This window comes from Eublepharis macularius, chromosome 4 (assembly GCF_028583425.1).
Source record: "Eublepharis macularius isolate TG4126 chromosome 4, MPM_Emac_v1.0, whole genome shotgun sequence".
In the NCBI taxonomy this organism is placed as follows: domain Eukaryota; kingdom Metazoa; phylum Chordata; class Lepidosauria; order Squamata; family Eublepharidae; genus Eublepharis; species Eublepharis macularius.
In genome coordinates, this window is record NC_072793.1 from 41,597,388 (window position 1) to 41,623,655 (window position 26,268).

Below are 26,268 nucleotides of genomic sequence, written 5' to 3' on the forward strand. Positions count from 1 at the left end.
TTGTATTTGTAAAATGTAAAACATGTTGTCAGGGTCTGGGGAAAGTCATGGGAGAGGGTGCAGGGTCAGCAGCAGCAGGCACAGTGTCTAGGAGTTACGAACTCAGAAACTCAACCCACAGTTGCTGGGATGCATATCCAAAGTTTGTATTCCATTTTTACTCAACACTCTATGGTATTGCATACACTTTCTTACGTTCTATTAATTTTGGATTTCTCCTGCTTAGGTGCTCTTGCTGCCCACCATAGAAAGGTGAAAAAAGCCAGTTACTATTGTAATGGGAGGAGGGGGGGGGTAAATTATGGCAACCAATTAGATGTAGAACTGTTTATCAAGATTTTTCAATGAGAAAATGTTTATAGAACTTTGGGTGCAAGCCTATAATTCTTTCTCTGTTAGATGCTTCTACTGCAAGAGATAAGATAGAGGAAGGAGCTCCTGAAATTCTTTGTTCTCATGTTTGTTCTTGTGAGACTCTTCCAGTATTCTAAGGAGAAAGTGGAATTTGTGCCCAGAACTAGAAGCTAAGTTAGGAAGCTTAGCCAGAACTGTCTTTGTAGATGGTGCCAGGTGCTTAGTAATAAGAGGTTTTCATCATATCTATATGTTCTCTAATAGGTATAGCCAATAGGAAGACTTGTTCGTCAACACCCATTGTTGTTTCTGCCAGTTTGAAGCCACATCCTTCAACCTGAAATGTGATTCCATCCTGGTTCAGAAATATTGCCTTTGATTATACTAATATTGTGATGAAATATCTGAGATATGCTGCTTTGGGGAAGGGTGGGTGAGTCTTCATTTTCTGCCATAATATACCATCAGTGGGTTTGTCCATCTGATGTTCCACTCACCTGCTTTCCCTCCTCATCTCAGTCCCTTGACCCTTATTGTTTTTTTTTCCATGAGGAGTCAGCGACCATCTCTACCTCCCACACACCAGTTTTTCAGAGGTCTCAGAGTGTTGCTGTGGGAAGGAAGATGGGGAATGCCACTTCCACTGGTGGAAAGTTGGGTGGGATCCAGCTCTGTGTACTTTTTTTTCTGAAAAATTCAGTGGGGCTTCAAAGCACAGCTTTGCTTTTCCCATTTGTGTTTGGTATAAGCAGTCTAACTTATTTAGCATCACCTGGTGTTCCATGCATACGACCAGAGTGTAGAGGGAGACCGGCTGCCCATTTGTTGTGTTGTGGGAACCCTGGTGCTTTTGGTTGTGGTACAGTGGTCCTCTCCACATGGTCCACATGTGTAATAGTTGCTCTCTCGTAACCATCCCATTAACATTGGTTTAACAGCAGCGTCCTGGTCCCAGCAGGAACTCATTGAAAACTTTTTCTCATTTCTGACACAGAAGGTAAAATCTCTCTTATTTTATTGAAATTACACTCATTAAATTTTCACTTAACAGCTGCTAAGAATAGTCTGCTGAGTGCTGGGAACAGCTCTGTGAGAACTGCAGTAATGTATGCCAAAGAAACAAGCGATCAGAACTCAGTAAAATGAAGCAGTGTGGCTGTTAACCATATCTGTTTATTGGCAGGAGGCTCAAGGTATCACTTGGTCCACCTGTTAGAATGATGTTTTTCCTGAATGTTTGCAAACAAGTTGTTTTGTAAAACAGGTGAACAGAATCTTTTTAGTGATGGAAGACATGAGGTATAGAAGTGAGCAGCCTGCATGATGGCCAGTGACAAGAGAAGATCCTATCTGAGCTCCTGATATACATTCTGACATTCAGAATTGTCTATGGAAAATTTAATTTCTAATCTAAATTGAGAATTAGTGCCATGTTAAAATATGAGAAACAGGAAAGAAGAGAGGACATTTTTTTGCTTGTGTAATATATTTTGTCATTGTGTATTCCTCTTCTTTTCCAGTGGAGAAGTTTTGAAACCAAAGTTTGTAGGTATGGTTGCATTCCCCCCCACCCCCCGCAAATGATCAAACATAATGAGCTTAAATCATTGGCAAGCTTTTCTTTGTCATGGAGCATATTGACTGCTAGAAGAACTGTTTATGCTCACCTAGGTTGAATCAAAGACTGTGGCTGAAAGAAATCTAGGACAATTTGGTCTACTTACAGATACACCATGGCGAGCTACTGTTAACGTGTCTAGGCCCTGCTATAAGTACCTCGAATAGAGCTGTCTAGTGGAGTGTACTGCAGACTGCCAGGCCACGGAGCCAAGAGGATAACCTGATGACTGCCTAGGAAAGAGCTCATTCTTATTAGCACTGCTTAGGGACCATAGTGTTCTGCCTGAACTGAGGCAGTGCTGATCTCATGTTATCTGGTAACTAGCCTTTCCAGTCTGTTGAAGCTTTCACGTTCTCTCATATATTTGGGGAAAATGTTGTGCCATAGTTGATATCTGGCTCACTAAATGTCACCAGCATATGAAGTTTCATAGATCCTGGATCTCAAAATCAGTTCTCTTTCAAAACAGTTAAATGCATGTCAGTTTTCACCTGGGCATTAGACTAGAAATGCTGAGATATTAGCTTTTATTTCATTAACTCTTACAGAACTCAGACAGAATTAACATGAAATGTAAAAGAGGCCTTACATTATGTATTTTAAAAAGCAATACACTCATCAGCTTCTAGAGCATTTTTTAAACACTATCTGTGGAATGGTGGTGATGCCAACACTATGATATGAGAGAGGGACAAAAAGTCCAAAGGAGATACCTGCTCTTAACCCAGTATAAGAAAAAAAAATGACTGGTTTTGGTTGTAGAGATGGGGGACTGCAAATAAACACGGCATAGCCTGGATCAGGCATTGTTCCTACTATGTGGGAAAGGGGAAATGGTGAGCAGTGCAATCCTGAGAACTGCCACACCAGAGGTGGCTGGCTGCTGATGCAAAAGCAGCTCTGTTGGGTCATTCCATGTGGACATTCCTCAGAGGGAAACAGCAGTGCACGCCCCTCCAGAAACACAGATGGCATCGCAAGTGTGCTAGAGTCCGTCATAACCCCACCAGGCAATGGCAGCTGATGACGCATCTGTGAGCAGCACATGCAGGCATAGCCAGTCACTGGCTGCTGATCCAGCCACTGTCTCCCGATGGCATTCCCCCCAAAGAAAGCCAGCAAACAGGGAAGAAAGACCAAGCAACAGTGCAACCCCAACAGAGGCATGTGGGCTGAGAGGCTGCCTCTCTAGGCCATAGGGAAAAGGCACCTATACTGTGGACATCCTGGCTGGGGTTTATGTACTGTGGAGTGGGGGGGAGTGTTACTGGGATCTAAGGAAAGGGATTGGGGCACAACTGGGGAGGCAGTGATTGGTTGTGGCTGTAGTCAGCATCCTGTGCTCCTCTAGAGCTTTTGGGTGGGACTGATGTGATGGGGGTGGGGGCTTGGCTTTTTCCATTGCATGGTGCCTATGGGGCTATGCTGTCGCTTTTGTTAGTGTAACTTTTCTCTGGTGGTGTGTGTGTGTGTTCCTGGGCGATTAAGGGAGCTAACTTCTTCCATGCCCTTGTATCTGCCTGTTTCCTTGCTGGCGCAGAAATTTGTGTGAGCATTATCCCACGATGTTCACAAGTTGGGACCTGGCTGGAGCCTAATGCTGCCTGGGCCTTCTGCTGGCATATCTCAGGATATGCTAGTGTATAGTTAGCTTCCTGTGCACTTTCAGACTCCGGATTGTGCTGCTATATGCCTTCTAAAATAATGCGACAAACTGAGTTTGTAGAGTAAATCATAAAGCTGGCTGTCGGTGTAGCTTAATGTTAAAACCAGATGGAAATGGGGAAGGAGTGTGTGTGATTAGTCTGGGGTCTTCTGCAGTCTTCAGAGCAAAACTGGTGAATTCTATCACCAGCTAGTAAATAAATAGTCCTGGCGTCGAACCAGAAGCAGAGTAAAATAGAAGCTTCAGTAGCATCAAAGCATATTGTTCTCTTCACAGCAACAAAGAAGAATGGACATTTCTGGTATGGTTTCAGAAATTATAGCCAAAATGTTGAGTTGAGCTGAGCGTTAATGTGTCCCCTCTACCTCCCCTTCTCTTTCAGTAGTGCCCCCTCCCCCTTCCAAGGCTTCTGTTGTTTTAATTAAAAATACAGTGTTTCTAGTAGCGTGACAGCAAGTCTTATAGCATAAACTGGAAAATGTTTCTAATTTAAAATGTCATTTGTCAGAGTCATTGAACTATTTTCAGAAGGCTGAAGTCTGTGCACCATGTTCTGCCTTGTAATAAGGATTGCATTTATATTCTGTTAATGTGACCACCATTCAAAGACCAGTCAACAGTATTTAACCAGCACATCTTGTTGCATAGGATGATCTTGCTTCTTCGTTGGGCTAACAGCCAGATGAGATCACTCCTTAATTTGCATATTGTTTCTGCAGTCTGTTTTTTTCGTATTAATCTTCGGAGAGTTGCATTCTAGACAGAATATTCAGAATTTATCCATTATTCAAACTTTGGGCGTGTATTTCTTCTCCATAAAAAGAAGCCCTAACAAGTAGTGTGTTGTCTTCTATACAATACGAGCCATAGAACAGCTAAATTAATAAATCAGAAATGAACTGCAAATAGCTCTCTTCTCCCCAAAGGCAATAAAAAGTTAATACCATAAAAAAGCATTATTATTATTATTTTTATCAGAAAAGCTGTATATATAAAGTTTGGATAAATGGTGCATATTTTTTTAAAGCATCCCAATAACATTTTTAAAAAATTGTATTAGCAGAGATACACTTGGATAACATGCTATTATTGCAAAGTATTAGACTTTTCCCTATATTTTTCTGACATTGGCAAAGCCATTCTGCTTTGGGGGCTGCTGGTTTCCACATGCCCCTGAAACTGAGATTCTGGTAGAGAGGCTGTTCTCAAGATCCTGGCACAAGCATTTTTGAGACACTTGAATGCCCTGTTGTTGTGGGAGACAACAACACAACTTCAGGCATTCCAATGTTGTATACCAATGTAACAGTTTTTCAGAGGGGTACTCTTAACCATTCCCTCTGATGTCAGTATAGTCGCACAAAATGGTTACTCTGTTATCAAGATGCTCCTTTTCTCAAGGGATTTCTTGTCAGAAGAATCCATGTGTTTCTGTATTCGTACTGATGTAGTTGAACCATTCTCGTGCAGTATTAGTAGACATGATTGGACTCCATGCTGTAAAAATAATTTGGGTATGGCTGTTTGAAAACCAGCTTCATATGTGTAATATGAGATGAGGGAGAGTAGTTCATTCATTAGCGGAAAGGTTCCTGACCCTTTTGTTTTATTTTATCTTATTTTATTTACTTCATTTTTACCTTGCCTTTTTCCCCAGTGGGAACCCAAAACGGCACACATTGTTCTCTTCCATGTTATCCTAACAGCAACACTGTGAGATAGATTAGGCTGAGTGTGTGACTGGCCCAGTCACTCAAACCTAGTGATCCTAGTCCAACACTAACCACTACGCCACACTGGCTCTCTATTACGAAATGTTGTGACTGAAAATTAGTAAGGTAACAAGCTACCATGAGATCAGATGTAGTTTTACTGATGTCAGGGGCATGACTTACTTCTAGGAGCGAGATTTATTTCCTCAAGTTTTTACAGAGGATGTCCCAGGAAAGGCTAGATGTTTTTTGGGTTTTATCTTCTAGCCAAGCTGGCCTTGTTTAAGTACATGTTTGCTATTTTCCGTGACCAGATCTCCTCCTTCTCCTCCTCCTCAAGATTTATAACTCAGCTGTTTCAATTTGTGATGGGCTGATGCTTTGGAATGCAGATCGTCAGTCCAGATGCCAGATCTTTTTTCCCCCCGGAATAGAAAATGAAGGATTAAATGAGTACGCGTGACTTTTTTTTAAAGACTTCAATGTGATTGGAAGTCTTCTCGTTATTAGGGTTGTTATCAGTTAATTTTAAATTCTTAGCAGTTAACTTTGAAAGGAATGCATCCTGGTTCTAAGTGCTAGATTGAAGAAAAAGAAGACAAACTTAAGAGCTGTGGTTAATGCCTATATTTATTTAAAAACAATACAGTACCGTTACTTGTATGAATTTGATTAATAACAGAATAAAGATAGTGATCATGACGATCTTCTTTGTTGCAGCTGGTGAACGTTCCAGTGCAAAAATAAAAGTTTTGAACATCTGAGCAAAAATGCTCACAAATGTGCATGTTGGTACAAAGAGAGTATAGGCATATTACAGCAAATTTGCCTTTTAAAGTTGTCTGAACACAAAGATAATTTAGAAGCAGTCCTCACATCTCCTGCTCCCAAATATCAGAGGGGCCTTCAAGAGGAACATCCTGTTAGGTAGGAGTGTCTGTCTCTGGAAGTGTTCTTCTTGAATTCAGTCTTTTCATAATTCAGGACATCCTAGTCTTTGGTTTGAATATAAAAGTATTAAATATGACTTGTCTTCAGGCATAAGCAGTTGTCCCGTTAATAATTCCTTGAGGGAGAAAGTAGTATTAACACTCTGATCAATGACTATGCTGCCTTCTGTAGAACTATCGATGCTTTCAGGGCTGGACAAACCAAAGTGCTTGCAAGGTGTTTAGGATGCTGTTGCTGCGCTCCCATGTGTCTTTGTAAAACAGGATTACAGCCTCTGAAATCAGTGTGTAGCGGCCATCACTCAATGTCATGGCAGGTCAAACAGGAGTTCACATCTGTGTCCTGCTTGACCAGCAAGTGCTTTCTAATGGTCCTTTCACTGGTGATATATTACCAGAGAGGCCAGCAGCTTAGAACTGAAGAGGATTTATTTGGCTGGCTTTCTGATCACCCACTGAAGTTTATGTATTGGCTTTGGGGCCAACCCCTTCCACATTTCCTGGAGAGCTATCCAGCAGGCAGACAATATGATTTCATGATTGATTGAATGGCTCATCGACTGAAAGACATATCTGTTTACCAAGATCTATAGTTCTGCAATGAGCAATCCAAACAATGTGTTCTGAATAAAGGAGACTGAGATACATTTGCCTAAATTGAATCAATTAGTCAGATTTAATGCATGTGCAAAATCAGGTTTTTCAGAATATGGATTTTCTGTTTCAGTGCAAAGTCTCAATGTGTAGGTGGAATTAGGGTATGGGGCAAAAATATGCAGAAGATATAACTACTGGAAAACAACCTCAGATCCATTTTGTTTTCTGACCCACTGGCATGAACATAAATTCAAGTTTCCTTCTGCCACTAGGATGTTAAGGATTTTTTAAAGGATGGTGTGTTACCAAATACTGCTTTTTTCCTAGACTCTTGTCTGGGTCCTTTAAGAAACGAAGGAAAATATAAGTTGTTGCATCTATTCTACCATTATGCCTTGGCACCTTTGGTGAAGAATTTGAATTAACGATGTCAAATTTGTTTTTCATCAAAGTGGATTTCATGTACCAGTTTTGGGAGAGTGATGCTTGAGGCAGTGTAGTCAAAGTTAAGACATCCACATCCCATTTGAGATTTAATGGGATTTGAGCAGCAAAATCCCTTTGGCTCTTTTGAATAAGCTAACCTAAGTTGCATTTGTTGCAGCTGCTGTGTGTGTGGCTCTGTGTTTTTCTTTGCGTCCAGAGAGGGAGCAGAATGGAGAGGAGAACAGGCAAGAGAGAGCGACTAATACACAGCTGGGAAGAAAATGGCCTGCAGACTTAGGACAGCTGGTTATAACTCTACCGCTTGCTAGGTTTTGGGATGCTCTTACTGGGTTCTAATATAATCACGTCTTTGTATTACTACAGGATTCCTGCTCTGTGGATTGCAAATTTGGCATGGCAGAAGTTAGATAGTGATAGTTCCTAGTCTGGTTGTTGAGTGAGGCCGAGGACAGACAGAGACATACAGCTATGGTTTTCACTATGGCCTATTTGTGTGCTTGAGTGTTATCAATGTGCCTTAAGAAGGCCTTCCTCCAGCATTTTTTTGCTAATCTCTTCTGCTTACTTTGCCTGTTCTTGAGTCAAAGCCTCATAACACATGAATCAAACCATTGGCCCATCAAGGTCTGTATTGTCTATTCAGACTGGCAGCAGCTCTCCAGGGTCTCAGGTGAAGAAATTTCACATCACCTACTGCCTGGTCCCTTTAAGGGGAGATGCCAAGGATTGAACCTGGGACCTTGTGTATGCAAAGCAGAGACTTTTCTGCTGAGCCACAGCCCTTCCCCTACAGAAACATAGCAGGACAAGATGCACTCTGAACAAAGTAGTTGCCCACTATTTTTTTCAAATACTCCTTTGAGGACTGATCCGAGTTAAGCAGGTCAGTCTTACTCTTGTCCAACCCGTTTTGTGCTGCCTGTAGACCTGTGTTGTCCAGCACCTATGCATCAGGCCTTGGATCGGATCTCTACGGCAGAAAGAATTCTTCCATATTTCTTCAGTTTAGGAAGCATACATATATTGTAACTTTAGGGGCAACAGCTGCTCCCATTAAAACTTACAGAATTATTTTTAAAAGTTGGTCTATATAGAGAATATTACACAACTTCAGATAACCAATAAGAGCAAGTTCTTTAACTGGCAAGGCAAACAATAGTTTTTATGGTAACTTAACTTGCAACATCTTCCAGTATGTTATGATGTGATGTGAACGTGTGGAGCTATATCATGTGCATTTCGAGTATAAATACATGGATGTATGAAAATACATGGATGTTTACACGGATGCAAAAGTTTATATGTGGAAATACTTACTTTAGTCACTTTGGCATATTCCTGCTTAGAGCTAGAATTCAGATGAGATTGGTTTAGCTCCATCTCATGTTTGAAAACCTGCAGATGTCTTGGTATGATGAAAAGCCACTTTGAGCAGCATTCAGCGTGATTGAAGAACCCTCAGTTTTTGCCTTGCTTGAATCTACCGTGTGAAGAATTGCACTCCTAATTGTGCTGCTACCTTACATCTTCATGTTTTGTTTTGAGCAGTTACATAACAAAGAAGTTACCACAACATTTCCCCCCTGAGTTTGGTAAAAATGAGTTGTTTCCTAATTCTTATAAAAGCCCTTTGGATTGCAGATGTTCCTGTTTTCATAATCCGTTGCTTTGCTAACCGTAGGGCTGTATCACATGCCATTTTAATCAAAAGCAAAGCAAGCAAAAAAGAATGAGGGGGAGAAACTAGTGACCTCGCTTTTATATTCAAATGCTTCCAATTAAGGGGGCTGTTATCTTATCCCAAATAACTGGCAAAGGATATTCAGAATACTACCTTGTGTAAATATAGCTATTGCCTGCATTATATCACCAAGAGTTCTCAACACATCTGGACCGAGAGCAGTTCCAGTAACATTAAAGCATCCTATTTTGGTTGGCACACAGATGCTGTGGTATATGCCAGTCAGTAATGGATTTTGGAAACAAGCTGCTCTAAAACTCTCCTGAACTATTCTCCTGGGAAATTATTCAATTAAATACAACTAAAATTAATGCTTGTGTGTTTTGTTTGAATGAAGCAAAATAAGCAGCTGGAAAAGAAAATCCCTGGTGCATGTGAGGAGTAAGGGCTACAGTTAATATTCATGGATTCTGAGCTCAGGGTTCTTCCCCCCCCCCTCCTTTTTTTTGTACAAGTACTAATTCCAAGTGATGAATATGGGTATCGCTGATGGCTTATGGCTATTCTCATCCATTCTTTATGCATTTTTGCAAACATAATGACTTCAGTTGCTGTGTTTGGACTATAGGATAGTAGAGTTTTGGCTTTTTCCTCTGCTCTGATGCCGGTTTTTCCATACCCAGTCATTTATAGAATGGGATAAGGAACTTGGGCCCTAGGATTGAGGGCAAAGGGAAAGCCCAAAATGATGTAAATGGCTCCTATTGCTTTTGAGGATCTCATCAGCCCAAATTCTGAGGATAATGTCAGCCAGAAGTTAGGATGTAGATGGTGTATACAAGGCTGGCTTTAAGATAGTTTTGAGGGGCAAAGATAAGCTAACTAGCATCATGAGCTGGAGAATCCCGGATTTGGGGGAAGAAATGACATGGTAGCATTGGAACTGTAGTAAAGCTATTAAGGAGTTTTAATAGCCCACTTCAGTGTATTGGTGTGGCATGATTGTTTTTTCTGTTAAGAAGAAAAGTCGTAATATTGCATTTCTATCAATTCCACACCAACTTCAACACGGTAATATGAGCACAACTAAAGTTCTCATGTTTTGTTCTAAGCCTTCCTCTCCACAACAGTGAAGCAGGTTTCTGGGAAAATATGACTTGGAAAAAAAAATTCCAAAAAAAGGTTATGGATTTTTATGGGACAATGTCTGAAGTTCTAAAAGTAGAGTGAGCTGATATGGCACATTTGTTTTGGCATCTGTTTAAAAGGATCCCATGTTCATTTTATGTCCCACTAGCAGCTAATACTTGAACTGACTTGATAGGGAAAAATATTAATGCAGTTTAAATGAAATCTTCAGAAAAATGTAAGGCTTTATGTGGAAGTTGATTAGAATAATACCTTCAGAGAACTAAGAACAGCACAAATGGGAGACCTGCAAGGACTTGTGGGGAGCATCTCATTCCCCTTGCCCCCCACTATTTCTTCTTTCCCTTTCCTGAAAGACACCATAGCCTCTCTCCTGTTCCTGCTGCCTTTTCTCCTTCCCACCCACCCACCGGCCGACCTACCTTTATCTGCCCTCCAGTTTTCAACTTCCCCTCCTTCTCTTCTGCTGGCAGCCTCTCAAAGGAAAACTTGGTGTGGTGCTGGCTGCCAGGCAGGGCCCAGTCGTGCAATGGAGAACTCATAAGGACTTGTAGGCACCTCACTTTCCCCTGTATCCCACTTCCCATACAATTTACTCTTTCTTCCTGCTCCAATATCCCTACCTTTCCCTGCCTCCTTTTCTCCTTTCCATCCAACAACCCCCCCCCCCCGAATCTTCAGCGATATTATTTATTTCATTTATATTCCACCTTTCTCCACCAGGGAGATCCAAAGCCGCTTACATCATTCTCCTCTCCCGCATTTTATCTTCACAACCCCCCCCCCCCCATGATGTAAGTTTGGCTGAGAATGTGTAACTGGCCCAAAATCACCCAGTGAGCTTCCGTAGCAGAGTAGGAATTTGAGCCTGGGTCTCCCAGAACCTAGTCTGGAAGTCTAACTACTATACCACACTGGCTTTTGTGGAGTGGCTGCTGTTGAACAATAGTCAGGAGCCAGGCCTGGGTGAGTCATGCAAGTTGCATAGTAGCAAGTCACCCAGTGGTTGCTGCCGTTCCTGGCCACGATTCCTCTTTCAGGAGCAAATTGGTCATTATAGGTACCAGGACACCTATTAGTGGGCTGACAACCTCCCCGCACCTGGGAAGGGCCAGCTATGGAGCAGAAGGGCTTCATCTGTCCTCTTGAACTCCATGTCCGGGTCTCCATTTGAGATGGCATCTGGCCCACCCAAGACCCTGTGCAGGGTCGGACAGGCAGATTGCCTCTTCCTTTCTTCCTCTTGTCTTTGTGTGGTAGGCTGGGAGTAGGGCTTTTTCCAGGGCCATTTTTCACTCCCAGAATGCCCCAGCCTCCTCACTGAAAGGCCAAAACAGCCTTTAAAAAGGCCCCGCTCCTCTCTTTTACTTCCAGAAACCAAGGCTTGAGGGCTGGCAATTTGAGAGCCAGTTTGGTGTAGTGGTTAAGAGCACGGAACTCTAATCTAGAGAACTGGGTTTGATTCCCTACTCCTCCACTTGAAGCCAGCTGGGTGACCTTGGGTCAGTCACAGCTTCTAGGAGCTCTCTCAGCCCCACCTACTTCACAGGGTGATTATTGTTGTGGGGATGATAATAACATACTTTGTAAACCACTCTGAGTGGGCGTTAAGTTGTCCTGAAGGGCGGTATGTAAATTAATATTATTATATTATTATCATTATAATTATTTGTAGATGCCCAACAACAGCTACTTGAGGGCATTCATTTCTTAAACATATAGGTGCTGCTTCTATTATTTTGGGGGCTTTTAGCCCCTCAATTTTTTTTTTAGATTTCAGATATTTCTGTAAACCTGTGGCATTTCTCAGGTTTGTAGAAAGATCGGTCTTGTCTGTTCAAAGGTCCAGTTTCCAGATTTAAGAATCCAAGATTTAACCATGTTGTGTGATAGATATATTGACCCCCAAAGACTTGTGGATAGAATCTCATTTCACTTCCCCCACTATTTTCTTTTTCTCTTCCCTAAAAGCTCCTATAAACTCTCTCCTTTAACTGCTGCTTTCACTTCTTTCCACCCACCAGTTGACCTACCTTTATCTGACCCCATGTCTTCAGTTTTCCCTTCTTCTCTCCTCTGGTAGTTTTTCACTGAGAATACTTTGAGTGCCAGCCACCTGTCTGGGCCCAGTCACACAGTTCCAACTGTTGCCACTGGGCCTAGATGTGTGGCAGTCATGGCTGATGAGTAGGGTTGCCAGGTACCCCTCACCTCCTGTCAGGAGGGTGGAGTCCCTGGCACTTACCTTGTGTGCTACACGAGGTCCTCTTTTGTGTGTGCATCCTGGAGCCGGTGTGATGATGGCACTTCCAGAAGTGATGTCACCATGCTGGCCACGCAAGTGCTCCTATGCTCTGCACAGGGCCGATTTGGCCCGTTTGGGGCTCAAATTGGCCCCAAAGCGCAGGAACACTCCCGCAGGCAATGCAATGACATTACTTCCAGAATTGGTGTCATTATGCTGGCTGTGCAAGTGCTCCTGCGCTCTGCACAGGGCTAATTTGGCCTGTTTTGGGGCCCAAATCACCCCCAAACGAAGCATGGGAACACTCCTCTGGGTATGCTTCTGAGGTGCCTGCTGGTAACCTCTGGGATCTTGCTCCTTCCTGCCAATCTCTGGGAGATCGGCAGATGAGGGGGCAAGTCCCCAGAATTTGCCCACCACTGGTGGGCACCTGGGAACCCTACTGATGGGCTGGCCCCAGAAATGTACCATGGGCTAGGCTTAGTTACATGGTGGGGAACCTGCAAGAATTTGTAGTGGGGCACCTCACTTTCTCCTGTATTTCCCTCTCCATGCTACTACATACTTCATTTATGCCCTGCTTCTCCCCCCCCCCCCCCGCCCCGGGGGGGATTCAAAGCAACTTTTATCGTTGTTCCCTCCTCTGTTTTTTCCTTGCAATGACCCTCTGAGGTAGGTTATACTAAGACTGTGTGACTGGCCTAAGGTGACCCTGTGAGCTTCCACAGCAGAGTTGGGATTTGAACCTGTTCTACCAGATCTTAGTCTGAAACTCTAACCACTGTACCACACTGGCTTTTGTAAGGTGGCTGCTATTGAACTGTAGCAAGTACCCAGGCCTGAGTGAGTCATGCAGGTTGCATGTTAGCAAGTTTCCTGGTGGTTGCTAGTAGGCTTGGCCCCAATGTACCCTGCCTCAAAGGCCATAACAGCCCTGAAAAGGGTGCTATCGTTCATGAAGCCTCTTCCTGACAAAAATCGATGCTTAAAGAATGGAAATTTGGTTGTGGTTGCCTACCAATGACCACTGTGGGCATTTGTTTCTTAAAGCTACAAGTGCTGCTTCTGTCATTTGGGGGAAATTTTAGTGTGTGTGTGTGTGAACGCATGCACAAATGCATGCACAGAGATAGATTTCAATTTTGTCTGCAAACCTGGGGTATTTCTCAGGTTTGTAGAAAGGTCTGTCTTGCCTACCCATGGATCTGATCCACAGATTTGGCCACATTGAGAATTAGCTGTATTAATAGTATATATTCCCTTACGTCCTGATCTGGATGTCCCAGGCTAGCTTCATCTCATCAGATCTCAGAAGTTAAGCAGGATCGGCCTCGGTTAGTATTTTAATGGGAAACCACCAAGGAACTCCAGGGTCACTACACAGAGGCAGGCAATGGCAAACCATCTCTGTTGTCTCTTGCCTTGAAAACCATACGGGGTCGCCATGAGTCAGCTTGACTTGCTGTTGCTTTAACACACATTCCCCTTATAATGTATAAATTCAAGAAAACACCAAAGCACTGAAAACAGTTGACATGCTAATGTTAGCATACCCTCAAACTCTGCATGGTGTGGCTGCTTCAAATGTAGAAAAGGTGTCCTGAGAGTAGTTTGCTGAGTACCCCCCCCCCCCCCATGTTTGAGACTTTTAAGAATTAGGTGCTATTAACTTAACTGAGGATATAAGAGAAGACTTGGCACTTAGTTGCTTTGTTTCTCTCTTCTTTTTGAGCTTTCAGAGTCCAGATGGTGCACAGTACTTAAGTCCTGTACTTGCTATACATACATTTTCTGTAGTCTTTTTATCACTGGACTGATGCACTTTTTCTTTTTTCTAGTAAATATAGCATTGTGTTATTTTGATGTGTGCAGCCTGGCACTTTGTGTGATTCATTTCCTTGGCATCTTGCTCTAGGGTGGTCTTTTGGATGGAATTGGGTTGCTTCCAGGCTTCGTTTGTCTAGTTTAAATGTTGGTACAATATAAAATGTTCTGGCCTTCAGCTTTTTAATGTTTTTCTTAAATCTGACTCTGGTATATAGAGAGATGCTATATCTCATGACTCACTCAGTGGTGTATATTATACAGATATACATTACTTGATTGATTGATCTACTTCAGGAGAAGCCAGTCTTCTGCCTGATATACTTCTAGAATAAACTTAACCTAGCTCTCCACTAACATGACCAGATGTGACAGCAGCAATGGCTAAAGTGCTTGTCTGTCTAAGCACACCACACAGTTCATGTATAAATGTACTTGTCATGTCAGTTGGTCCATGTATAGAGTAACCATGCGCTAGAATTCTAGCTCTGCACACAGATGGGCCAGTTTGATTGCGAAGTAGGCATGTGCAGTTCGGGAATCCGATTCAGAAAAAATGCCCGAATCGGACCCGATCCATAAAGATTCGGGATTTCCAAATTGGAAATCCCAAATCAAAGCTTTCCGAAGCATTCGTAATGCTTCAGAAAGCTTTGGGGCTGAGTTTAAAGGGCCCTGCCGCTGCTTGCAAGCAGCAGCGGGGGGCCCTTTAAACATCAGCCCAGTCCCAGCCCACCACCCCCACTTACCTTTGCAGCGTCGTCAGCAGCGGTGGCTCTGGCCCTCCCCGGCACCCGCGGAGCAGCGGAGGAGGCGGAGAAAGCCCTTCCTGCCCCTCAAATGGACGCCGTGGTGCCACGGCCATTTGAGGGGCAGCAAGGGCTGGAGGTGGCAGCTCCGGCCTTCCCTACCACCCTGCAGGCTCAGGAGGTGGTGCAGCAGCAGAGGAGCCGACTGGCTCCAGACCGTGCAGCCTCATGCTGCCGTGGCTGCCACCACCACCACTGCTGCTGCAACATCATCTTCTTGTAGAATTTGGCTTGAAATGTCTGAGTATGCCTAGCTACAGGCTGAGTTGTTAATATTCTATGCTTCCTTCAGACTGAAAACCAAATCTGGATCACAGATTTACTAAGGATAATAAAGAACATGCAAATGTATTCATTGTGATAATGTAAAGGTGGTGGAGGACAAGGGGTGACCATGTGAGAGGTACATGATGTATGGCTGTGGCCCCCAAATGGGTGTTTGTTGGAGGAGAACTCATCTGCAGTGCCAGCAATATGAGGTTTTGCAATAGGCTAGGCTTTTGATGTACCTCCGTTCTGTATTCTCCAAACACACACAGGAGCCTGGAATATGACAACCTTTATTAAAGGGTGCAGTCTGGCTAGTAAAATAGTAAAGAGTCCAGTAGCACCTTTAAGACTAACCAACTTTACTGTAACATAAGCTTTCGAGAACCACAGTTCTCTTCATCAAGAGAAGAGAATTCACAAGTTCACTGGGCTGTCTTAGGAAAGATTATTTTATTTCTATTACTACTTTTCTGCCCAGATAAGGGTACTCACGGTGGTTCACACACACACAAAAAAGATATTGCATGTACACACACGCATGCATGCATACTACCATCCAACACATTAAACCTCCCAATCAGCAAGTTTCTATAAAAGCAGCACCATATGAAGGCATGCTATTGTTCTCTCAGCTCTTGCTCTGCTGCTTATAATATGGGGTTAATCAGGGCTTCTTTTCTGGGAAAAGAGGTGGTGGAACTCAGTGGGTTGCCCTTAGAGAAAATGGTCACATGGCTGGTGGCCCCACCCCCTGATCTCCAGACCGAGGGGAGTTTAGATTGCCCTCCGTGCCGCTGACAGAGGGTGTAATTTCAAAGGCTGGCACGGAGGGCAATCTAAACTCCCCTCTGTCTGGAGATCAGGGGAAGGGGCCACCAGCCATGTGACCATTTTCAAGAGGTTCCAGAAAAAAAGCCCTGGGGTTAATAATACTGGCTTACTTTTCAAGGAAGTGAAGGAAGGGTTTCTGAGATCATGAAGGTACACCCAACACCTGAAATGTACTATCTGCATACCTTGCCTGACCCTCTAGCATTATATTGGTGAAAAAAGACAGAGGGTGTAATTTCAAAGGCTCTCTCCTGCTTCAAGACTTCTGCTTGGAAAGCAATAACCTCCTAGGAAATGTACAGACCTTGCCACTGGAGCATCCTACAGCTAGGGGGAAAATATTCCTGGGCAGCTGTGACCTACTGGTCTAAGCAAGTATGTTGGTGGGCAGCTTTTATTTTGTACAGCTTCACTAGAAAGCTGTCATGCATGGCAGGGTGCCACTGAGGTTTCCAGGTAGGCCAAGTCTGGAAGTCCCTAATCTTGAGCCCAAATATTCAGTCTGTGTGAGGCACCAATAAGAAGCCTGGAACATTACAAAATGTTATGAAATAAAAGAAAATAAACAAGCCTTCCTTTCCATCACTCTTCTTTATAAATGAATTCACCAGGAAAGAATTTGGAGGTGGGGGGGGGGGAGGTAGGCAGAGAGGGAAAGAGAACTCTGTGAGATGAGGAGCGGATGGGCAATGAGCAAGAAGGAGAACAGAAACCCGTTTAGGTTTAAGAAAACAACATTTTTATTCTGCAGGAAGTAAAGTGTTCCTTCTCTCCTCCTCCACAGGAGGAGGAAGAGAATTTATTTGGTTTACTTTTTGTTACACCCCATCCTGAATCATAGTTCTGTCTGTATGTTACTCAGGTGTGCCCTCTCTCCAGAGGTTTGAGGGTTGTTATACTTCTGAACCACACACAGAGCTCCAAGACTGATGGAACTCCTCCAGCACTCAGATGGAAAGCAGGCCACTTGCTGTAGAAACCCCCATCTTTATACTAATTGATTTTCTGATTTATTTAAAATATGTAAAGGCCTTATTCAGATTTGGCAAATAACTTCAGCCTCATTATTCTTGCATTGTGAGTATATGCAGCAAGGAAAAGCCACAGTTGCATAATATATTGTAGGAAAAATCAGTCAACTTTTTTTGTCTGAACTGACCAAGTCCCAGTTTCCTAGAAGTTTTTCAGTTTCCATGACCTCAGAAGTTGTGATATTATTTTTTTATAGTTAGAAAATGATACAGACACCTAAAACCCAGCTAATCTTCTCCAATCTGATGTACGATTAATGGAGCAAAATTTTTTGACAATGTTAGAGTCCTTTTTTGAAAGCAAGTTTCTAGCCCTTAAGATTGTTGAAATCTCTGAATGGACAGCAGCTGCCCCTCCTCATGGCCCAGACTTTTTAGCCAATGCTGTTTTGACCGGGAGTGGCTCAACACGGGGCCAAAGGAAGCTGCCCAGGCTCAAATGATGGAGAGGGGGCCACCCACCTGGGCACATTTTGATGGTCATTGGGAGTTAAGACCTGCGCAGGAACACTTTGTAGGCAGCGTTTCCCCAGGCACTATGACTTCTCGCCAGGGTTGGCTTGTGTTTGTGGGGGCAGCACTCACAGGAGGAGGAGTGCCCTTGGATCGGCGGGGCCGAAGTGAGGGTAAGCAGCACTTTGGTTGGGGCGGGCTTTAAGACTCATCTGGGAGCATAGCTGGAGGGGTGGAGTCAGAGGATGAGGAAGTCTAAGCTTCTTGGTAGATGGGTGTAACTAGCCAGACTCAGAGGAGTTAGCCATGTTAGTTTGTAGTAGCAAAATAGAAGAGTCCAGTAGTACCTTTAAGACTAACCAACTTTACTGTAGCATAAGCTTTTGAGAACCACAGTTTTGTTTACTATGTCAGATGTAGCAGGGACAAATTGTCTTGTGTACACTGTGCATAAAAGTACATGCATATGCAAAGTACATACTTACAGTGTATTCTGAGAACTCTGTTTAACATCCTACCACAAGAGTCCATGATGGAAATACATTTCTTAAATACTAAGGTCTCACACGTGCCATATTTCGTTCAAATAAATTCCCAGCACTTGATCTTCGATGGCATTGGCTGATGAGGAATCACTAATTTGAAAAGGATCTCTGGTTAAACATTCTGTCCTACAAAATATTTTCAAATGGACTTCTGCCAAAATAACAAAAGTTGTGTGTAGAAGAAAGGTAGCTCTAGAATCAAGAGTCAGAATCCACTTGGTGGTTCTGGTTTTTATTTAATGTTGACTTACTGTGGAGGATGTTTCCAAGGAGGGCTTATCCAGTACTGGAATATGAAGGAAAGTGTTTTATTTTCATAGTGTCTTTGGAGTTCTGTCTTTGGCAACAGTGGTGTGGAAGTTTTCAGCTCACTGCCAAATTTACACTTAATGGCAAAAATGAAAAAAAAATTGCTTTGGGCAAATGATGCCGTTTCTCTTCATGTTCTGGCCACTTCTTTGCTTTTAAAACTAGCTATCGAAAGGCTAGTTCATGCATATGGTGCTGATTGTCACTATCCTACACATGGATGTCCTCAAGCTCGTGTTTGTGTGGAAGTGCCTGGTAACGTGATTTCAGCAGTTGCCAGATGTGCAACAATATGCAAGACTCTCAGCAGTCATGGAAACCAGATGCATATGTGCCCCTACACACACTACTTTCATGCAAACAGAGGCAAGCACAGCCTTGCAACCTTCGCTATATTATTTAGGCATCAGCCATACGTCAATAGTAGCTGGCCAACAAAGCTTGATTGCCTTGTTCATGTCACTTTGCAAACAGTTTATTTTCCCTTCCTACATTTGTACCATTCTAGTGTTAGTTTTGATGTATCTCATTCTGCTGTGGGGATAGCCTTCTTTCTTATTTTGATGTATTTATGTTCTGTTTTTCAGCCAGATTGGGATAAATAATGTATTTTTGTTGTACCATTTAAAGTTCTAGAGGTTGAGGAAAAAGTTGTGAACAGCCATATTGGTCCCTGCAAAATTCAGAAACAAGAATAAAATCTTTGTAATACCTCTACTAGGGCCAACTGAATTAACATAAAACATTGTGCAAGGTTTCAAACTTACCAAGACTGTCCATCTGCCTGGATGTTAGAAAATTTAAAAAATACAGGTCTAAAACAATCTCTGTCCTTCTTTTCTTTTTTTTTTAAATGTAGCATCCAACCTGACAAAGATTTCTGATGAGCTTGGAAGTATGCACAATATTTTGTATCATTTTGGTTTGTCCTAATAAATAATTACACAGATTTCATTCTCGTTTGTGAAAAGTGAGCCCTGTGATCTGGGGTAGGGGTAGTAGAAAGGAACTGAGGATCAGCCTATATTCTGCTGATTCAGTCTTGCAGTGCAGATGTAGGCAAACTTCATCACGTACCACCTGTCAATTGACATTACCCCTGGTGGTGGACATATCTATAGAAATACAAGATAGACTTGACTAAGACATTGATCAATGGTGAGAAGCAAGAAATTAATATCCTGAAGACAATGTGTTGAACTTTACTCTGGTTTTGGCACAGCGTTGCCAGCCTCCAGGTGGCAGCTGGATATCTCCCAGAATTACAATTGATCTTCAGCCGACAGACATCAGTTCCCCTGGAGAAAGTGGCGGCTTTAGAGAGGAGATTCTATGGCATTATACCCTCCTGAGCTGCCTCCCTTCCCTAAACTGCATCTTCTCCAGGCTCCACTCCCCAAATCTCCAGGAATTTCCCAACCAGGAGCTTGCAAGTTGCAACCCTATTTTGGCAGCTTGCCCTTTGCTAATTTGTACTATTTAATTTTACTCATTTTTCCCCACTCTTAATTCACTACAAGCTTTGCAATGAAAACCAGCCATTATAGAAGGAGATGCCTTATACTAAGTTGCCAATAATTCATGTAGTTTTACATAGCTGGCAGTGGCTCTTCAGGGCCTGCCTTTACCAGCCCTTCCACTTGAAATCTCTTTAAATGAAGATGTGGGAAGTTTCAGTATGCAAGAGAGTCCAGATGCATAACCAACATCTCTAGTTAAAGAGATCTAATGAAACGAATCTCTGATGGCCATGAGAGTCAAACCATCATTTGTGAAGGGAGTGCCAGTTTGGCCTAGTTCTATGAAGGTTTTGAGGCCATAATTTTGAATGTTTTTAATTTATTATGTGAACTATTCACCCATACAAAGACCTTTCAGTTTAATACTTTCTGTTGACACAGATTTTCGGCATTTGTGTTTTGGGGACGTTGCATTCATCTGGCAGTGAGCATAAAGTGGAAACAGAGAGATTGTCCGAGTGATTTATCTACAATTTCCGAGTAACTGAAAAGTTATAAACTTTCAAATCAGGTGGCAAACCTCCTCTAAATGTCTTCCTTTCTCCAATATCCTCTATTCTACTTATTATTATGTCATCTTTTCACCTGCCATCCAGGGCATCTTATAGCCATAACAATCACTAAAATATTAAAGAATGTAAGCATATATATATATTTAAAATCAATACAGCATACTTATTATGCCAAAGAATGAAACCACCCTGTAAACATAGAAAAATCTACTATCTCAAAGGCCAGCTGGCTGGAATCCACAAAGGTCTTCAAGAGAAGAGTGTCCTGTAATTCGGGTGCCACTGCTGAGAAGGCCCAGCCCCTAGCAAAAAGCAGACTGAAATCATTCAAGGAAGGGACTTGGAGTGAGGCTCCACTGTAGGGCAAATGCTCTTTATGGTGCCTTCAAGGCTCCAAATACCAGCCCTTTGAATTTTACCCCAAAGCCAATTAGCAATCACTGACAATGCTTTTAATTTGGAGTATTAAATGCAACTAGAGCTTGCTAATATTCCTGCTGCCTTAGTTTCCACTGAAGAGTGGAATGTTGGAAGGAATTAAATAGAAGCCAAACAGAATCTACTTTTCCTGTAAATAAGGTTGTTAAAAATGAGTACTTGTCAACCATCCTGGCAGGCAGATTCTGCATTGCCTAATGCATCACACTAGCTGTGTGCAGTACCTACACGGTCAATTCTTTTCAGTGGCCTCCATGTGGTTGCCATCGCATTTAAGGTCTAACGTATCTCGAGGACTTGTCGTGAGGATACGTTGGTTCAAATAAGAAGGCACTTGGTGTTCTGAAAAGATTCCATAAAAATAGCAGCAAACGTCCTATTTGTAACTAAGTGGAGGATGAAGGGAAGATTAAAGCTTAATAGTGTTTCATGTGATTTTTCTTAGAAATTGTTGATGATCTTGCCAACTTGGTAGAAAATACTGATGACAAGCTGCGCAGCCAAACCAGACGTGTGAAGATGGTCGACAAAAAGTCAACTTCCTGTGGTGAGATATGGCTTAACTTAAAGTTCTCCTCTTTGCTTTAAAATGTCATTTTGTAAATTCTAATACCTGTCTTGAAGCAGTCAAGATGTGTCTAACAAGATTCCCTTTTCACTCAATCTTTCACTCTTTGATAATAGTTCAGAGTGCAGCAATTTGATAAAGCCCATATTAAAGTAACTACTGCATTTGGGAGACAAGATGGGGGAAAGAATGCAAATATGAAGGGAGAAGAATTATTAAAGTAGTATATTCCCCTAGGGAAAAGGATTTTTCTGGATCAGGTATTTCAGATTTGTTTAGTGCCACAGGAATGATACAAAGCAGAGTATTCTCTTATAGGCAGACCACCTATCTTGCAATTTGATGCTATGTTTCCATACTGTCAACTCATATCCTGCCAATTAAGCAATAGAAATATTACAAGGAAAAATATTTTTTTTCATTGACTAGCAACAGATATAGGCTATCTGGAAATGAAATAGTGTCAGGTAGGTAAAAAGAAGCATGCAATTGTGTTGTGACTGGTAAAATGCTATTGAATGTTTATCTATTATAATTTCATGCTTCCGAGCGAAACTTGTTAAGTGTACATGCTAAATTTCACTAGGCTTTGGACTTAAAAAACCCTTGTTCACATGAAAATTGCTTATTTGGTTTTGTACACACAACAGAATGTCAACAAAATTTATCATACAGTCTTGAACCTCGGTTTCTGTTCTAGGAAAAAATACAAACAAGCATGGCTTTTAAATCTTAAAAAGGGGGTGGGAGAAAAGCAATGATAATACAAAATATATGTGTGTTATGATGTTATGCTAAGATATATATGATCGTCCTTATTATTGAAGAAAAATTTACAGGCATACTGTATATCTTCTGACACCATTATTAATGTCAAATGTGAGGTCTGCACCTTTGATGGATTTCTGTCTATTTAAGCTTTAAATTTGGAAGCAAGTAGGAAGTAAACATATCGAATGATATTGTAGGCGGGTTCCATTTTTCTCTTTTTTCCTCCTCCACCCGAAATCATAAAAGGTCACTGTAGGTTGGACTAATTTCACTGCTGACCTGACTTTTGTTATCTGGCTCCAGGTGACACAAAATGAACCTCCATCCAATATGATTTGAAGACTACGTTGCCCATCCTACCTGCTTGTTCTTCCCCATAGTGGCAATTCTTCCACTACCACATTGATGTCATGATGACACAGCCTTGGTTCATCACTTCTCTGTAAAATTTCCCGTTTTCTCCTATTCCACATGGTGGTGCTACAGCTCAGAAGCCTTTTCCTTAGGACATCACTAATGGGAGAAATGGGCATGCTCTCTCTTATAATTTTGATAGAGCAATTTGTGGAGAGCCAAAATCATGTCAGCTCAATACATACTTCACTCTGTTACCATGTCATATGAATGTTCATGCTTAATGTATTCTCCAAACTTTGCTGAGTTCATTTTACATTTGCTGTAGATTTATTTAATCCAGATGGTCCGTCCGTCCCTGCCTCCAAAATTAATGCTGCACACAGGCTCTTGCCTTGTTCCTCATGCCTATGGGTTTCCCTTCTTCTGTGGCTATTTTTGCCAGAATGTTTCTTGGCTTTATAAATTAAGGATCACAGGTCCTCAGGTTTGCTCATCTGTTATAGACTTATATATGTTTTGATGAGCAAATCTCTATTCATTTTATTTTTAATACAATGGAAAGCTTAGTCTACTGTGACATGAAGTCAGCCTTTCCTGTGGTCTTTTAGCCAGAAGATTATGCCAGTGGTCCTTCCAAAAACTGCACGGACAATTGCATTGGCTCCAAACCAAAAGATGATTCTCCTGAAGAAATTTTCCCTGTTTTATGAGCTGTTTCATTTTCTCCTTTACCTCCTTTCATGCTCCCAGCATCTAGTTGTCTGGATGTCCTAGCTTACTTTCCATAGTGGTGTTTCTACCATTCTGCTTTCAGTGCATGCCCGTCTAAACTATTAGGAAAATCATTTTTGTGGCTCAAATAAATGGCATGCCAGCTAGGTCTCTCAGACTTTCAGACAAGGTTTGGAGAAGAGTGCACACATATAGTAGTTTCCTTTCCCCTATGAGATACAGTGTTTTTGTCACCTGAATGCAAATGAAATTGGGACACGGAGAGAATTTGACTAGAAGAAGGGTCTTTTCGCTGAACTAAGACCCTGTAACTGCTGAGGGGCCTTCTATTTCAGGCTTCCAAATTGCTGTACTGAGAGAACCTCCCGTGCCTGTGCCTGTCGCATTCCTTATGCATTTGAAGTCTGCAGCTGCTTATCATGTTAATAATTTTTGTCGTTCAGGTAATGTTGCCTAGTGTGTGATATTATGATCCATTGAGTGTAAGAGCCTCAGTAGCAGAGAAAATGTATATGACAATGGCATTTCTTTCTTTCTTCCATACATTGTTAAGGCCATCACAAGCACTGGTTACATACCACCACTCTTGCCAGCCCACACCGTCCATTGCTTTCTTTTCTGTTTCTCCCTTCAGGAAGGAATAAGGGCAAAGTTATTTAACTTGTCAAGGCCACCCAAAAAGTTCATGGCAGAGCTATCATTAAATCCATTATCCCTGGAATTTTATTCTCCCCCACCCCACTTTAATCACAGAACAACTTCTTTGTCAGGCCTGTGGTAAGAGCATCCAAAAAGAAATGGCCCTGACAAGAAACCCAGTCTGTACCTCCTCCCAGTAATTCTCAGTGCTGTAAAACTTTTGTCTCAATTTGCTGAAAGTCAAGAGTGTGATAAACCCAGAATCTGGCTCTACTGGAAGGGAGACTGGGGTTTGTTGGTTGCCATAGATCATACCCTTTCTTTTTTATGCTCTAAGGATGCTTTGGCACATCTAGTAGGAGAAAAAAATACTACTTTTTCCCACTTAAGTAAGAGCCTGGGAGGACTGGGTGAGCGAAAAGGCCAGCAACACCTAGTTAATTACATTTGCATATGCAGCTGTTCAAATAGTGTCTCACCTCATGGGGGGATTTGGAACAGCTGTTGTCAGCCCCTGCAGTCTGGCTCTGCCATTGGAGGACATATTAAGTCCCACAACACCCCTCCACCATCTATCATTTCAAAGGCCAAGTAATTAGTTATATTTGAATACAAAGAGGAAAAACCTGGCATTGTGAGAAAAATCCAAGGGCAACCGCTTATAGTTTGGTTTCCAAGGATACCTGTCACAGAGTTAATTTACTTCTTGATATTTCTGGAAACAGTGCTGAAATGCGATAATCAGAATTTGATGCCTGCCTTTATTTCCTAGGATAGCTTATGTGTCTGTGGGAATTTTGTTGTGGTTTCAGGTGATTATTCAGACTTTTTCTTTATTAAGGTTTTATCGAGATTGTAACTGAAATTAGGTTGAATTTGTGGGAGATCGAAGATCTGTATTGCCTTCTGCCCCCTCTATTGGATTATGAAATGTGCATATATTCTGAAGGGAGAAAATCCCCTCCTTTTCCAGAAAGCTGGGTATTTGAAAACAATCTTAGAAATCACTAAACTACAGATGAGTTTGCAGACTTGAAGGATAGTGGAAACAAGGTGCATGTCCAGTCCAAGAACCCTCCCATCCTACAAGCCTCTCAAATGTACACACAAACTTAAAGCCTGCATTCCATCTCATTCCTACAGGTGAGGATATTCAGGCCGAGACTTAGGATTTCTTTGCCATATAAGGACTGGAGACACCCTGCTCCACATGAAAGGCACATACCCATCCTACTAGTCTATGCATTGAAATAATTATAATTTTGGATTTCCAGTAGTTGAACTTGCAGGAATTGTGAGCCTTGTAATAATGCTGGACTCTGGTTAATAACCAGAACCAAATGATAGTGCTGTCTTCAAAAACGCTTTATCATAATTCAGCTTAATATGACTGTGAAGCTCTCACATACCTAAGAAAGTGGAGCAGAGTCCACCAGGATGTCCATCCCGGTCTTGTTTCCTCTCAGTTAACCCTTTCAGTAAGCCATTTTTTGAAGTGCTATATCAGTGGTGACCTTGCACTAGTGCAATGAGAATTCCTTGGCATCCGCATAGACGCAGTTATCCAGATTTCTTTTCCACTTCAGGAAGGTCATATATATTTGAAGAGAGCATTCATCTTTAAACCTCTTCAGCAAGAAAAAAGTCATGATTTTATGTTGAAATAATCTGAGCTTTCCCCAAACCTGATTTTCAAAAAACTTCACCTCATGCTTTAAAGAGCTACAGTTCTCCTGCTTACCCCCGCCCCCATGCAGTATTTTCCTTTCATGTCAAACGAAATTGGGAGGCTTGAGAGGCTCCGTTCAACCCTGAAACAGCACTACAATGGCATACGGTGAAGGACCAACATGCAGTCTGCTCCTCCACCTTGCAGATATCCCAGTGAGAGCTCCACTTTCTGCATGAGTGTTGCTGAGGCTTGAATTGCACAATTCTTGCCCATCAAAAAAACTGTGGAAGATTTGTAAAAATAGATCTCTGAGTGATCAGCTAATCACACAGGCAGCCTGGTTCAAGCAGGCTATCTGTGTGGCAGAGGGCTTACACGTCTTCTGTTGCATGTTGCTTTACTTTTGCCTCTGATTGTATGGTCGGGGTTTCTTTCTTTGGCTGTTTTTCAAAGGAGTGGGGAGGCATTTTTAAAGCGTTTGAAGTGATGTAATTTTTTTAATCAGTACTATTATGGTGGTGGTGGTAGTATGTTGTAGATTTGGCTGTTTTGTTGGTCATCTTGT

The 26,268-nt window shown here is 42.2% G+C and overlaps 1 protein-coding gene across 1 annotated transcript in view; it reads left to right on the forward strand.

Annotated features, from left to right (window-relative positions):
- Positions 1-26,268, forward strand: part of STX8 (syntaxin 8) — a 111,892-nt gene that overhangs the window by 47,758 nt on the left and 37,866 nt on the right. The window contains exon 7 of the mRNA XM_054975318.1: positions 21,410-21,511. Coding sequence (XP_054831293.1) covers positions 21,410-21,511 — 102 coding nt within the window. The remainder of the gene's footprint in view (positions 1-21,409; positions 21,512-26,268) is intronic.